Consider the following 15,796-nt stretch of genomic DNA (forward strand, 5'->3'; position numbering starts at 1 on the left):
AATAATAATAGCAAAAGGCTACCTTTTCACATCATCTGTGTTGTGTTACATTGAATTTTTTGTATCCAATAGTGCCAGGACAGGGAGTGTCTTTGTTACCAAGGCAACTGTGTTGATGATAGGAACTGTATTGTGATGACACTACAGGGGAAATGAGCCTGACATTCCTCCCCAGAGTGAGAGCAAGATGGCTCCCCCCCCCCCCCCTTATTTACTTTCCCAGAAGAATGTAATTGGCTGTGTAGCATTGCAGTGTCATCAGAGCCACTTTAATAAATGTCGATTGATTAAGGTCATGTAGTGCAGAGAGTGCGCTGGAAGAGCAACAGAGAGCCAATAGCATGGCTAAGAAAAGTCATGGAGAGAACATCAAGAGTGTGACTTTGCGATATTGGAAAGAACATCTTGTTATCCTCAAAATCTTAATGTGTACTGAAAGTATCTGAAGGCAAATTTTTATCACAACTCTGATTGATATTGCAGTTGTGTGTCTTCAAGTGATTTCTGATGTTGGTAAGCCCTAAGGTAAACCTGCCACAGGATTTTCTTTGCTAGATTTATTCAGAGGAGTTTCCATTTCCTTTCCTCTCAGGCAGGGAGAATGTGGGGAGAATGTGAACCCTGATCTCAAAAGTTGGAATCCAAATTCAAGCCACTACACTACGCTGGCTCTCTCTAATTAACATACTAGAAGATATTTATTCAATTTTCAAATTCTGAAGATAACCTCAAATGGAAAATATGTAAATTTGTATTTTTTTTCCTTTGGCATTTGCATATGTAGAATTTCTATGCAGTTTTAGTAACAGTAAAGATTTCAGGAGATTTTAAGTGATTATTTGCAACAAGAGCAAGTCAAATGCCAAGACTTTTCTCTCCTCTGCTTCTTTCCTTAGGAATAACTACAAATTATTCCACTTGCAGTCCTAGCATCAAGACTTGTCCTGATGGTATCTGTGATGCTGTTGAGAACAAAGATAAAGGGATATGTCCTCAAGACTGCACAAGTATGGAATCAAGGTTTTTAGTCATTAGTTTTTCTGTTGATAACCATTTTGCTTTTCTTCTAGACTAAATTCTTCCTTAATCTTAATTACAAAATAGAGTCAAAATGCAGACTTTAGAAATTTTAAAAGTTTTTTTAGATAGGTGGCAGTTGTAGAGCTCTTTAAAAATGTGTGCCTTCATGTTGAGAGAAGTAGGATTGCTTCAATTATTTTTGAACTATATGATGAAGAAGAAATGAATGGCATTGTGAAAGTAGGGTGAGGGTGACTTTTTAAAATATGCAGAAAATTACAGTATTGATGATGTGTTTACATTCACTGCACATGCAGATCTGAAAATATGCACAGAAAAGGAAACAGAAGTGTCACAGAGCAATTTGTTAGCTCACAAAAAATATTTTCAGAAGTAGTGAAAAGTTTAATGGAGTGATGGAATCAATTTGTCTTTGGTTTGGCCATTATCCATAGTCTTCCTGTAGGAACAAGAAAGAGATTTCAGTACTAGCCTCTCCCTGCTCCTTTTTCCTCTGACTGTTTCATTTTCGTCTAACTATAGCAGTTCCACGTTAGAGGCTATTTCAGAACCTGGCAAAATTTGCACGATGGTTATCTAACTGATACAGGAGTGCATTAAAAATCATCTACACGCAAAAAAATACAAAAATAAAGCTCATATTTTAAGGGTGATGGATTTTTATTTTTATAATTATTTTTAAATAATATTTTGTATTGTTATCTTAGTTTGTAACTAATTTTCATAGTGAAATCTAGTTCTGTGGGTACTCCACTGGGTGATCCTATTCAACAATAAGGCAGGATTAAAAAAGTATCTAGATGCAAAAGAATACAATGATAAAGCCTATATTCTATCTGTATGGTTCATTTAAAAGATTGTGTAATGCAGTTATACTTAGCACTTGTGCTAAGTGCTTTTGAGTCAGAGTGTCTGTAAGTACTCTGCAAAAGCAGTTAAGTATCATTATTGTCATTTCAAGAGAAGGAAATTCAATAGCAACATGGCTAAACTGACTCATCAAGAGTTACTTTCCTGGTAGTGAAATTGCACTTTGGGCTGTTGGTTGTAATGTGCTGTATGCCAAATTTGATTTTTATTTATGAATGCAATAAATTTGCATTGTAACTAAACCTGTAAGTACTTGTATGCATATTTAAGGAACATTCTTGAGCTCTTTCTATTGCATAGACTAAAGCTCATTTAAACTCAGAGAGACAACTTCTGAATAGATGCACATAGCATTGAACTATGACGGTTCTGAGCTAACCTTCCAATCAAATCCCTCATTCTGATAGATTTCAAAAGGTGGAGATGTGCAGAGACTTTTGACTTCAGAAAATAACGGCACAAATCAGTCCCAGATAAACCAGTCCCTGGCCTAGCTACTGCCTGTTTTCCTCACAATGTTTTGTACGATACTAATATTCCAGTTATTAAAGGGATGCCCCTCCAACATCTCTTTAATATCTCTGATATCTCTGTGTATTGCTGCCTGTGTTTGATATGAGTCTCATAACCTGATGGCATTTTTTAGACATTTTTGACAGTCAAAAAGCAATTTTCAGCCTCTCTAGTCCTCTCTACACTAAGTTATCCTAAAATCTGAAAAATTTGGATCCCTCCCTGGAAACATCGAACCAGAAGTGATTTCCATTCCACTTCTATGTTTCTTTCTCAGCATTTTGGAGATGTGGAAGATGGAATGCAGAATTGCACAAGATGGATACATATCAGAGGGATTCTTGTCTCACCATTCGAAACAACCAGTGACCCTGGGCTTCATTTCAAAACAACTCTCCCTTCTGCTTATTCACTGACCTCTCATGATTCACCCATAAATCTCTTCTTAATAGGGCTGGGACATTAGTGTGAATACGCCTGTGCTATGGTATCATTGGCTTCATTTGTCTTTCTTATTCCTTAGTACTAAAGGAACTGGGGGAGAGCAATGCACCATTTGAAAGACAGTCAAAGAACTCGTGGTGGCTTCTCATTTAACCCACACTGATAGGACCTATATACTAGCTGTTAGTATGTAACATATGCAGCCTCTACTCAGTTTTAATCTGTGAAGAGTTTCGTTTGAAATGCATACATTTATGGTTCACAGTACATCGTGGTTGCAATGGTATAATGATTTCAAATTGGGTCCATCCTTGTGAAACCATCTGTGTTTTTTTTTTTAAGAAAACTAAATTGACAGCTTTGATCCATTTTAAAAGAAATACTTTTGTTCTGCTACTAGGGTTGCCAGTTGAAAAGCAGGACAGGGTTCTTGCACCACTCATGGTTTGGGAAAGAATTTATTTTAGCAAGTTGGTTAAGCTTCCCATTTCTACACAGCTTTAACAAAATACAGGAGCTCTATCCTGTTGTTCACTTAGCAGCATTATGCACTACTAACTTCCTACTTAAATGGTATGTTTACTCACTGCTTGCTGCCTCAGCTGTTCCCTTCTGCCTCTAGAGTCCATGTTGCTTTCAGAAGTTATACATTTCTTACCCCACACCTCTTTATTATCCCCCTTTCCTGATTCCCAAACTGTATCCCAACATTCACATCTCCATAGCAACAGTTGCAAAACCATCTGTGGTCTCTTTCTCCCTCCTTACATTTCTTTGCATGTAGGAATGGAAGTAACAGTTTAAACATATTCTAAACTTCCTCTAAATGAGACAATGTTTAAAAACCATCAACAAAAAAAACCCACTGTGTAATAAAATTTGGAAAAAAAAACAGCGTTCCTGGTTTGAAAGTGTTATTTCCTGTTTAATTGTGCAGTACTTTAATTGTGCAGTACGTACTTTGAAAATAGTTGTTATACTCCAGAAACTTCATTTTTGTGGCTGTCACAAAATATGTGGTTGTGACTGAATGTGATATCATAAAAATTGGAAAATATTTATTAATTATAGAATCAATTAGGAAATAACATTTATAAGCCAGGAAAGAAACCTGTTAAATGGGCCCCTTCTACACTGCCAGATAATCCAGTTCAAAGCATATAATCTAGATTTTATATTGTAGTATACGCGGGGCCATAGTGTAATCGGCCACACTTGTAAGCAGTCATAGCAGTTAAGGCCCCTTCTACACTGCCATATAAAATCCACATTATCTGGCAGTGTGGACTCATATAATCTAGTTCAAAACAAATAATGTGGATTATCTGATTTGATAAACTGAATTATAGTGTTGAAGGGGCCCAAATTTTCCATCCTTTACAAGTTTTCTTGTGCTTTAGCCAATATATGGATTACAGGCTATGGGCATGGCTTAGACCCCTTCTATGCTGCCATATAAAATCCAGATTATCTGATTTGAAGTGGATTATATGGCAGTGTAGACTCATATAATCCCATTCTAAGCAGATAATGTGGATTCTCCGATTTGATAATCTGGATTATATGGCAGTGTCGAAAGGGCCTACAAATATTGTTATGTACAGGTCCTGACTGCCAGTTAAAATTGGGCTGTTAAAATGTCTAGTTCAGCATCTATCATATGCGGCAATTTTTTCCCCCAGAAAAGCACTAGTGAGCATAAAGCAGTCCTCCAGATATTATTGGATTGCAGGTCCCAGCATTCTTTGCCATTACTTATTGTGAAGTCTCTGCCTGTTTATTTCCCAGTTGGACTGTTCCATTTTGCCAAGTTTAGGGGAGAAGCTTAGGTTCCCCCTAGAGGCCGAGCTCGGTTGGTGCAGCCCATTCTGACTCAGAGTCAGAATGGGCTGGTGATAGAACTTCTTATCCCATTCTTTGTTGGTCATAGCTTATAGATAGTTGCCAGATAGTGTCTGGTCTGGCCTAGCAATTTGAACAGGCCATCCTTATCACATATTTGCCAAAGTTTATAGATTATAGATAGATAGTTCATATACATGTAATAGTTATCAGTTATATTTGCCTTAGAGTTTATAGTATTTGTAATAAAGAATAGATAATATTTGCCTTATAGATAGATAGTTCATAGATAATACATATTTGCCATAGAATAGATAATATTTGCCTTATAGATAGATAGTTCATAGATAATACATATTTGCCATAGAGTAGTTATATTTACCTCATAGAAATTATAGTTGTTACATCAGAGTTTATATTTCACTATTCAAACTGCACTTTTATACCTTGATTATTTAGTAAACAATTGTTGAATTTAGTCTTGTTTGTAGAGTTTTATTTTGAGGTATTAAAGTAATTTAGGGCATACTGATGGTCACTGGGAAAATAGCCAGACACATTTAGTTTCTCATTAGATCTTCCTGGTGTGCCATCATACTTATGCTGGGTAAAGCTAAAGACTAAAGATTTCCACCGTGCTTCCGCTCTAGCTCATCATTCTGATCAACTCATTTTTTTTCAGCAACAAGGAAGCAATTCTCATTCTGCTGTGGGTTTATTGCTAGTCTCTTCCCAGTTTAAGAGCTCCATTGGTTCCTTGCTGCTTGCCAGCCCCACCTCAGATTCATTGGGTTCATCAACCTGGCTTGCTTTGATCCCTTTGGACCTCTTGTCCTAGCACAGGCATCACAAACAAGGCAGTAACTGGAGGAGACAGCATCTTTCTTACTCAGGGTGTAGGTCATAGTTCAATGTGGAAAAAAACCAATGTATTCAATTGGACTTTTTTGATGTATAGCAGTGAGCAAGATTACAACTTTAAATAATATTTCCTGTAAAGCTAGCCCTGGTGTGACTACTTTTGCATATACTGCAAATTTATAGACCATTAATGAATTCCATTTCCATGTTTCATTCCTACATCATTCTGTAATATCAGATTCAACTGAGGCGATTCTGCTCCAGCAGTTGTTAATCATCATGATGACCACATTTAATGGGCCATCATGCAGTCTTCTTGGATCTAGACGCACTCCTTTATTAGTCAACCAAGTATTGGACAGATTTTTTTTAATGTTTTATATTGAGTCTGGTTTGTGGAATGGAGCTTAATTACCACTGTGTTTAATTTAGGGAATAACATCATTGGTGGCCATCAGAAAGGAATTATGGGAACTGGAATCAGGGCAGGACATGGGGTTTGCCACTGCTTTCCAGAAGCAAGTTGTTATTGTGAGAAAGATGATATCAGAGGTGAGTCTGATGTTTATTTGATGATTTCACTGCTGAATTTTTGAATGTTCCAGCATTTTTTTAATACTACAGTGCTTTCATCTTAGGTAATTTGAATGCAATATTCCTGCTTCTTGGCATGGGGTTGGACTGGATGGCCCATGAGGTCTCTTCCAACTCTATGATTCTATAATCATTGTGCCATTTAGACAATCACTGTCAAACAGAATTGAAAGTCAAGAAGAGGCAAAAACTTATTTTTAGAGAACATATTGGGACCATCATCTAACTTTTGACCAAAAGGGAAATAACAAATTAATACTAGAAGGGGACAATTCAAGGGATAGGAATGAGTTGTCTGAGTTTCTGTTAGTCATATTGGTAACACTGGTCAATACAGCTAGCAAATACAAGGCAGCAAACAAAGCAATAGCCTCAACTGAAGAAGGAAAGATTTCCAAAGTATAAAGGGTAGAGATTCTTCTACCAAATTTACCCCTTTGTGTTGTCTTCCAATGCTTGTCTTTCTGGAAATGATGTGATTGTGTGTATTAAATGGAATGGAAATAAAATTAATTGCAGCGAGTGGCCTCATTAAATTCTTCTCTATCTGCAGAGCCGTTGTGTGATGATATGTGCAAAACGGTGATTGCAGGGGGAGTCCTGCTGTCCTTCATCGTTTCAGTGCTCCTTTCTTCTTACTTCATCCACCGTTACCACAAGAATTCTCCAAAGCCACCCATTGCTTCAGCAGAGATGACCTTCCGGCGCCCAGCTCAGTCCTACCCTATAAGCTACTCATCTACTAACGTCCGCCGACCATCAATGGATTCTGAGAACCAGATGTCAGTAGACAATTTTAAAATACCTGTAAGTTCTTTTTGGGAATCATCTCACTGATGTATTAATTACTCCACATTCATGTCACCAGAGAGCATTTAATCAACAAAGAAGTAGCTTCTCAGAAAATTGGGAGAAGGGAAATTTCAAATGCAGGAGATCGCAGTCTTCATAGCATGGTAACACACCAAAGAAACTTTATCACCTGTAGATGGTATGCAGGTAGAAATATGTTGAATCTCTAGTATAATAAGAATACCCTTTTTATTAAGCAAAACTTGCAGAAGATTTATAGTCCAAAGACAAACCAGATTTTTGCGTGTATCTGATTGAGTAATAAAGAAGTGATTAGCATAGTTTGTAATTTCAACACATAAATCAGTTCCAACATGTGATGGAAGACAATATTTTAATAAAATAAAATTAATGAGGAAACATTTATTATGCTCTGCCTGTATAATAAAGCTGTATTTTCCCTGGAAATATTTACTTAAATTTTCTCCTGACCTCTCTAGAAAAATTCAAAACAAATTCAAATCTAAAGTAAATATTTAGTCATCCTCTGCTGAGAACTGCCCCCAAAACACTAACCCACAGGTGCTTTGGCAAACTTCTAAGCCAAACTTACCTGTTCTTCTAATTCTTAATAATAACAGCCCTACTTGATGGCCAGGTGGATTCCCATTTGGAGTTTTCACCAAAGCTTTACCTCAAACAACAGGCAAAACACCCAAGGAGTTGTGGCACACTTAATGAAGTATCCAAGTTATTGTCATGGACCCGGTTTTACCCTACCAATCCAGAAGGGGAAACCTAACTCTATAAATGGGCTTCTGCATCTGCAGTCATAGTGGAGGTTTCTCATGGATGAACATCTGCACCCCTAATATGATATCCATACAGGGCATACTGAAATAGCTAGATATGTCTTTTTCATGAAGACATGCAGGTTGATCTAGGACAGTGGTACCCAACCTGTGGTCCGTCGACCACCAGTGGTCCACAAAAACTAAAATATGGTTCACAGCCTCACTATTACTATTACTCCTCAACCCTGTCTTAACAGTGTAATTCTTATGCAGAAGGGTATTGGCCAGTCCATTGAAACGAGAGCAAATTGGTCTCACAAAATCCTCTTATAGGGCCAAGGCTTATTAAATATGGTTTTCTGTGATCAAGCAAATGGTGACTACTGGATGGCTTTTGTTTTGTATCCGAAACTAGAGATGATGTGGTCTATCCAATACAGTTTTCGGAATCAGCACCCTTAATAACCAAACCAAATCTAAAGTTGACCAAAAACTGATTCATAACTACTAATGGTGGAGAGTGGACCTTGGTCAAAGAGGTCCCTGTTCAAAAAAAAGTTGGGAACCACTGATCTAGGGCATCCATTTTTCATTTAGCTGGCGGGGAAACCCCTCTTGACTCCACTTTATTCAAAGAAGTGGTTTCCAGGGTAAAGCATAAACATTAACACACTAATCAGTGATAATGTAAAAATGCAAGAAATTATCAGTTCATGAAGCTGGAAATTTTTTTTTAATAGTTTAATAGACAGAATAAACTAAAAGAGTTTGAAAAGAGAAATACTGGCGCCTAAATATTTCCTTCAAGATAGTGTGTTGGGCCATGTAAAGAAGCGCTAATCCCACTAGATGCCACCAAAAATTATGTGAGGAAGCATTAATCTTCTTTAATGCCACCAATATTCTGTGAGGAACCTTCTTTTAAATATCCATTAAGCTGCCACCAATATGTTTAGAGACGCTGGTTTATGTCTCTGTTTATCTTTAGTTGGGTTGTGAGGTGATTTTGGTAGTGTGGAATGCACCAAGCATAAAAGCAATGGAGGAGGCAGGTTTGAAATAAAAAGAGAACAAGTTTTATTGTTAACAGAACGTAATTGTTGCAGTTTTGAGAGTTTGAACTTGGCACAAGGCTTGATGTTACAAAATGGCTGGTTTGAGATACTTTCAGGCTTCTGAATGTTACAAATCTACAAACTCCTTCTTTAGTGAAGTGCTTATACTATTTCAGAGTTCCCTATTGTGAATGTCCACACTGTTTGCCCTATACTCGGAACAAACCACTGATCACCAGTCTTTCCTTACTGGCGATCCTTAAAACCCCCTCTGTTAGATTCTTTAACCTAAGCAATCTAACAAGGTAACACCTTCAGCTCTCTTGCTGAAGAAATATTCACAAATTCTAAGAACTGCTGAATTCTCACAGCTTCACAACCACAGAGCCCTAACTGACTCTCCTCTTCCCCGGGTCTCATCCACCGGACTGAAATTAACTGACGCTTTCAAACCTTTTTCTCCTTAAACTCCGCCCACCTCCTCTGAGGCTGTGTTACCATGGCAACCTATCTCTCTCAGCTAGGCCCTGGCAACAAATGTAATACATAAATACAGATTTAAACACATTATAGATAACACTTTATAATAAACATTATAAATACAGTTTAAACACAGTACATTAAACACTCTATAATAAACATTTCTCTACAGCCCCTTCCAAACAGCTGTATTAAATCCACATTGAACTGGATTATATGTCAGTGTGGACTTAGATAATCCAGTTTGAAGCAGATATTGTGGATTATCTGGATTGATATTCTGGGTTATATGGCTGTATGGAAGGGGTCCATAGAGCTAGGGCAGAGCCACAGGAAGGTCTCCTCAACCCTGTCTTAACAGTGTAATTCTTATGCAGAAGGGTATTGGCCAGTCCTCTTTACTGCACTGAAAACTGATTATAGTGGGAGGCACTTCTTAAAATGTTTGGGATTTGGCCATTAAGGGTTTTATAGGTAAGCACCAATACTTTGAACTGGGAGCATTTAGGCATCCAATGCAATTATTACAGAATTGGCTCTACCAAAACAAATAGGTCACAATTCTGCCTGCCAAATTTTACATTAGTTGAAACTTCTGTGCCTTCTCCATGGGCAGTCCCACATATAGGCATTACAGTAATCCAATCTGGAGATTACCTGGGCAAGGATCACCATAGGCAGACTCCCTCTGTCCACGAAAGACTTGGGATGGTGAAGCAACCAAAGCTTATGAAGATATTCTTGGTCACATTGAATAAAAATCCCAGGGTGTGTACCTTACTCATTGAGGGAAAAAGCAATCCCATTCAGAAAAGGTTGACCATCTCCCTCAACCTTAAGCATGACCTATCCATTATGTTTCCACCTTGTCAGGATTTGGCATCTGTATTTTTTGCACATGAGCTTCTGTATTTTTTGCAATGGCATTAGTCAAGCGATTCTTTTTCAATCTCATCCTCCCATCTGCACTCTGTAGAAAATAATTACAGGGTTGTAGTAAGGATTACAGAAAAATAATGTTTGTGGCGCTCTTTGAACATTCAAGAGTGCTCCATATAAATGGTATGTATTATCACCACTCCGTTTCTTTCCTTTACATGTGCACAATTTCCATATGCATGTTAAAAGCTTGAAAAACAACTTTCACATTTTTCTGCTTGAAAATTAGATGCATAGGATTAGAAAAATGTTCTGCTCACATCTTTCGTTATCCTATTTAGTACAATAGGTTATTTGTTAGTTATATGCCAGGATGTCACAGAACCATAAATGATTGCTTGTTCTACTGGAATGAACAATTAGATTACAGTTAACTAGGCCCTTCCAAATCTGCAACTAATTATTGGAATGCTTCCTAGTAATCTCACTCGGCTATCCCTCATTACAGCTGTATGAGCCATGGTAGCACAGGATTTAAAGCTCATTCCCTTGCATCTTTTCAAAGAGCAAAAGAGAGGATGCGTTTTGGCTTGCGGTTATCATGGGTCATGCAACTGAATCATGCATTTCCTTTACTTTGACAAGACTACATGCTATACCACAGATAACCAGAACTTGGCAATGTATGTTTTTCGAATGAGAACTCCCAGAATCTCCCAGCAAACATGAGGTGTACGTCTCAAATGGCCCATTGGCATTTACAAGTTAGGCCGGAAATGGTTGGTCATGTTGCACTCCAGGCCTAGAAACACCTATGACCACCGCACCACACAAGAGTCTAGGAATATAATCAAACAGTTTATTCTAAAACACATAAAAAGCATATGAAAAAGCAGTAATCAGAAAGAAGATATATAATCCAAAAAGGTTTAGCAATAGGTGGAACCAAACAATAATTCAAATATCTCATAAAGTCCCAGAGATGACAAGGTCCAGGAACAACCAGAAATCACAGGTATAGCATAAGTCCACAGTAAGAAGATATAACTAGGAAAACTTGAACAGGAGTACATAAACAGGAACACTTCCAGGATTAAAATCCAAAACGAAGACTTGACTTGAATCAAGAACCAGAGAATTCAGGCCTAGCTTCTCACTCTGATGCATCATTTCCTGAACTGCCCTTGAGGTAAATAACTTGTTTAATAGACACCCATGAAAGCATTACATCTCCCATGAATTTTCTCCTCTACTTTCCCATGTAATCTCTCAAACTGGCGTAATCTATTTTCAACTTTAATTTGTAAATGAAGACTTTTGTTGATCTCTGTAGCTATAGGTGGTTTCTCCTGGGAACTCTTCACTCAATTCCTTATCTGCTGTTGCTACTTCTGATTCTTTGGACTTTCCTTGAGGCCTGCACTTTCTGAGTCATTTTTCTCACAGAAAGAAACATCATTTCCCAGACCTGAATTTCCCAAACTTGAGGACCCTTCACTTTGTGCCACAGGAAGTGCCACAGGAAAGCTCATAATCCTCTCTAAATCATCAGTTAAACCATCAGTGTCTGGCTCTTCTACAACAAATCTGTCTATTTCAGTGGGTTTTCCTTGCTCCTTTCCAAGTCAGATTGGAATATGCACATTACTGCTTCTTTCTCAGCAGATATTTATTAAAGCTTTCAAGAAGAATAGTGATTGATAAGGACATAAAGAATATTAACAAACTGTCTCATTTTCCCTGAACCTTCTTCCCCACTTTACCCCCAAAAGAATGATATTCTTCTCCCCCCCCCCCAAGAAAATAAAAGCAGTAGATACCTTGGGAGAAGAAGTGAGGGGCAATTTAGGCTCCTGTAATAGACCACACAGAAGACATCTGAGGGCTGTGAGCAGTCTGTGGATTGCCCATATGGGACATAAATATTGGATTAGGGTCTTAGTAGGTTGTGCTTAGCCATAGAGTTGTTTGGTGTTCTTGAGAAGAAAATATAATCAACCTCAATTCCTCTATTAAATGAGAAATAGGATTTTACTGGGATGTGAAGAATATGATTTTCACATTTCAAACTACATTTTTATGTTAAATTAGTGAGGGAGACAGGATAAGGTGCCAGGAACACACTTCTGGAGTAGTTCAAATAATTCCTTGCCCAGACAAAATGACCCATCTTTTAAAGAACCAAGGGTCACAGATGCAAATTCTTTATGCCTGATTATAGAATTTACATATGTTCAGATCTGCTACCATTCTAGAGGATAGAGTATAGTCATAAATAAAGTGTTACAAAATAATAATTGATATTAGTAGAATCAGTAACATGGTCAAATTCATATAATACCTCAGTTCTCCCCAGATAATCAAATTCATGAATACAAAACTATAAGCTATCAGCTGAAAAAACATGTCTCAACATTTTCTGGATGAAAATACAATTTGCAGGCCCAAATTAACATTAGCCACATTTGAAGCATAATTAAAAATAGAACAACACATTTAATACTCGGCTCAGAATTAGGGGCATAATGATTAAAATCCTTTGTGATGTAAGTATATATTCACAATGTCACTTCAATGTTGACGGCATTTAGGGGAGTCTTTACTAGTGAAACACTGTCCTTTTTGCAACTCCTATGGCTCCCTGTGATATTTTTAGATGTTGGGGTTGATGTTTTCATAGAAGCATGTATGCTGTTTGCTTTTATTTCTCAGTTCATTTAACCAGACATCCCTGTTCAGTAACTGTCAAGCTTGATATAATCCCAAGACAGAAGGGCAATTGTCTGAGATGACTGGATGAATTTTAAACAAAGTCTTCTTGCTTCTTCAATCCCTAAAGTGTATAAATCAAGCAAAATATTTTGTGCAAAGCATTTATTTCTTAGCTGGCACCACAGGTACAGAAAAGTCAAGCTAGATCCCTTCTTAAATGCCACCTACCATGCACAGATGCTAGATTCATAATGTAGAGAGTCTGTTGGGGAACCTGGGGCTGGGACTTAACCAAGATAGCTACCATGGATTGTGTGTACTGTCTTTATATACAGATGTAGTGTCTAACTTTGTCTGCTAACTTTTGGCAAGTAGTGAAAATCCTCTAGGTTGGCCGAGTCTGGTATATAAGTAGAGAGTGGCCAGCATTGGCCTTCTGTTTCTACCTTGTCAATACAGCAATACAGTATCCTTTGGAAATATATAGCGGAACTTAACATGGAGACAGGAAACTGTGGAAATTAGTGATCTTTATTGAAATTGGAGGCTTTGTGAGTAAGGGAAGTCACTGTTGGGGGAAGCAACCTTCTCAAGCCTCCTCTATTGTCTGTTTTGTAATATGTTTTTTTATGACCTGAAGTATATTTCTTATTTGATTTGCAGTTTCCTTATCTCTATGTACCTAAAGCAGTGGGAGGGGCTGCAGGTCATGTGACTGACAGTGACAGTTTAGAATGTTCAGATTTAAACATGATGACAGGAAATTTCAGTTGAGAAATGACTGTTAAAGAAGTGTGTTGGTTTTTTTGAATGAGCTTGAATATGGAAGTCTGTCAAAGTGCAGAAGCTCATGTTAGGAAGTCAGAAACTGTTGAGACTTGTGCTTTATTTGAAAGTAAACTCTTACTAAAGATAGCTGTATCAAGCAACATAGTTTATGAAGAAACTATTAAAGATTATAAGTTCAAGATACAAACTATCTGAAACGTTACTGAAGTTTTTAGTCTGTGACAAGGAATGTGCCTGTATCTTTAAATACACGAAGTTATCAGTAAGCAAAACTTGTTAGCTTTAAAAGAAGTTTGCTTGCATCATTGCTGAAAGATCAACAGAAACAAAATATCTACATGCCCAGCAATCATCCATTACCAAATAAACTCTGCTAACCCGAATAGGTTGTGATCCTAACAGTTCATGATCTGTACCCCAATTGTCAGTCATCCTAACAAATCATGATCCATTATCTCCAATAATCACCAGGTTTGAAGTTAGTTTGCAGTTGTTTAGCTGTGTGTAAAACTACCAACAATCGTGTGGAAAGGAGCTGGAAAGAATATAAGGGGTTGGGAGGCTTGTGTAAACCTGCTTGATTTGCTTCGCTGAATGGCTTCAGCTTCACAAAAAGAAAAGTCAGGAATAAGGGAGGTGTAGTTTTAAAAGGGAATTTTCAGGGATGTTATCGATGCCCATGTGTCCTGATTTACTGCCATATCAGGATACGATTTACTGCCCTTCTGCAGAGGGCATTCATTTACAGAAAACACTGATGGTCTGAGAAAACGTTTCTGCAGAGAGGAAGTTACTTTTCAAGCATAAAAGTACATCAGGACAAAACCAGCTAGCTAGTGACTAGTTAGAACACACATTTCCCACTTGTTCTGGAGTTATGCTTGCAACAGAAGAACAGATAAGACTGATTCATTAAGACCGTCATGGTCAGAGAACAATAGATTATAGTTGTGCCATTGTTAGTGTCCCACGTGTGCTTTCATGCCTGTCAAAATCATAAAGAGCCAATGAGCATCTGTATAGTCAGTTTAGACCAATGAAATGATTGATCTTTGAATACCAATGAGAATGTGTATTCAATTTACTTCCAAAGTGATAAAAGCTCTCCAGCCCCATTGGAGGCTGCAACAAACTTTTTGATTGCATTCCGGTATGCATGTTTGTCGATATTGCTAGGCCTGCAATAATGCCATTGTAGTTATGGTGTTCCTCCTTGCATAGCTACATTGGGCTGTTGAGGGGACTCCTAAGTTTGTGCATTTGGAGTGCCCCAACATCTTTGCCCCTTCATTATGAATGTTTGAGTTGCTTCAGGAGCCTCATATCCACCCCAACCTCAAACAATAGCAATTTAATAGGCTATTTATGAATTCTCAGTCTGTGTAGTAGGTTGGAAAAGACCAATCTTTCACTATTTTTGCTATCTCAATCACTCAAGTTCACATAATAAGACAATCAGAGAAGACAAGCAGGAATCTGTTTCAACAAAGTCCTCAGCAATAGTCTAGAGTATAGAGAAGCTTAGTTGGACTTGGACAGAGATAGATGTTCACAGTGCAAAGACACAGGACTTGTGTGAATCTGTAGCTAATCTGAGAGTTGTTAATCATATCACTTGTCTTATGTGAAAAGTGAGATATTTTCCTCCATCTAAATCAAGATTCTGGGTTTTCCCTCCCTCAGCTTCCTTTCTATGTAATCCATAAGTAAAAGAAGCAATATCAATGAATTTTCTAGGGATACTGTAGAAAAGAAAGAGATGTAGGACTTTATTTTGTCTGTCACTTATATTCATCTATTTGATAGATGTGCTTTCACTCCCCACATTTTTCCACAGGAGGATCCAAAGTGGGAATTTCCTCGGAAGAATCTGGTGCTTGGCAAGACCCTTGGAGAAGGAGAATTTGGAAAAGTTGTCAAGGCAACTGCATTTAGACTTAAGGGGAAGGCTGGCTATACTACTGTTGCAGTCAAAATGCTAAAAGGTATTTTTCTCTGTATACGCTTGAAAAGAAATGTGAACAATTTAGTAACTTCTTAATCTATGTGACAGAGGTCTAGTTTAGAAGCAAGAACAGTAGGGAAAATAAGTCTCTATTTTTCTCTGGCCAAATGTCCTAAAGCAATTTA

At 37.7% G+C, this 15,796-nt stretch overlaps 1 protein-coding gene across 1 annotated transcript in view; it reads left to right on the forward strand.

Moving 5' to 3' along the window:
* Positions 1-15,796, forward strand: part of RET (ret proto-oncogene) — a 117,289-nt gene that overhangs the window by 70,433 nt on the left and 31,060 nt on the right. Inside the window, exons 9-12 of the mRNA XM_060769053.2 lie at positions 897-1,007; positions 6,004-6,123; positions 6,719-6,972; positions 15,504-15,651. Of these exons, the coding sequence (XP_060625036.2) occupies positions 897-1,007; positions 6,004-6,123; positions 6,719-6,972; positions 15,504-15,651 (633 nt within the window). The remainder of the gene's footprint in view (positions 1-896; positions 1,008-6,003; positions 6,124-6,718; positions 6,973-15,503; positions 15,652-15,796) is intronic.

The sequence above is a fragment of the Anolis sagrei genome, chromosome 3, assembly GCF_037176765.1.
Source record: "Anolis sagrei isolate rAnoSag1 chromosome 3, rAnoSag1.mat, whole genome shotgun sequence".
Lineage (NCBI taxonomy): Eukaryota > Metazoa > Chordata > Lepidosauria > Squamata > Dactyloidae > Anolis > Anolis sagrei.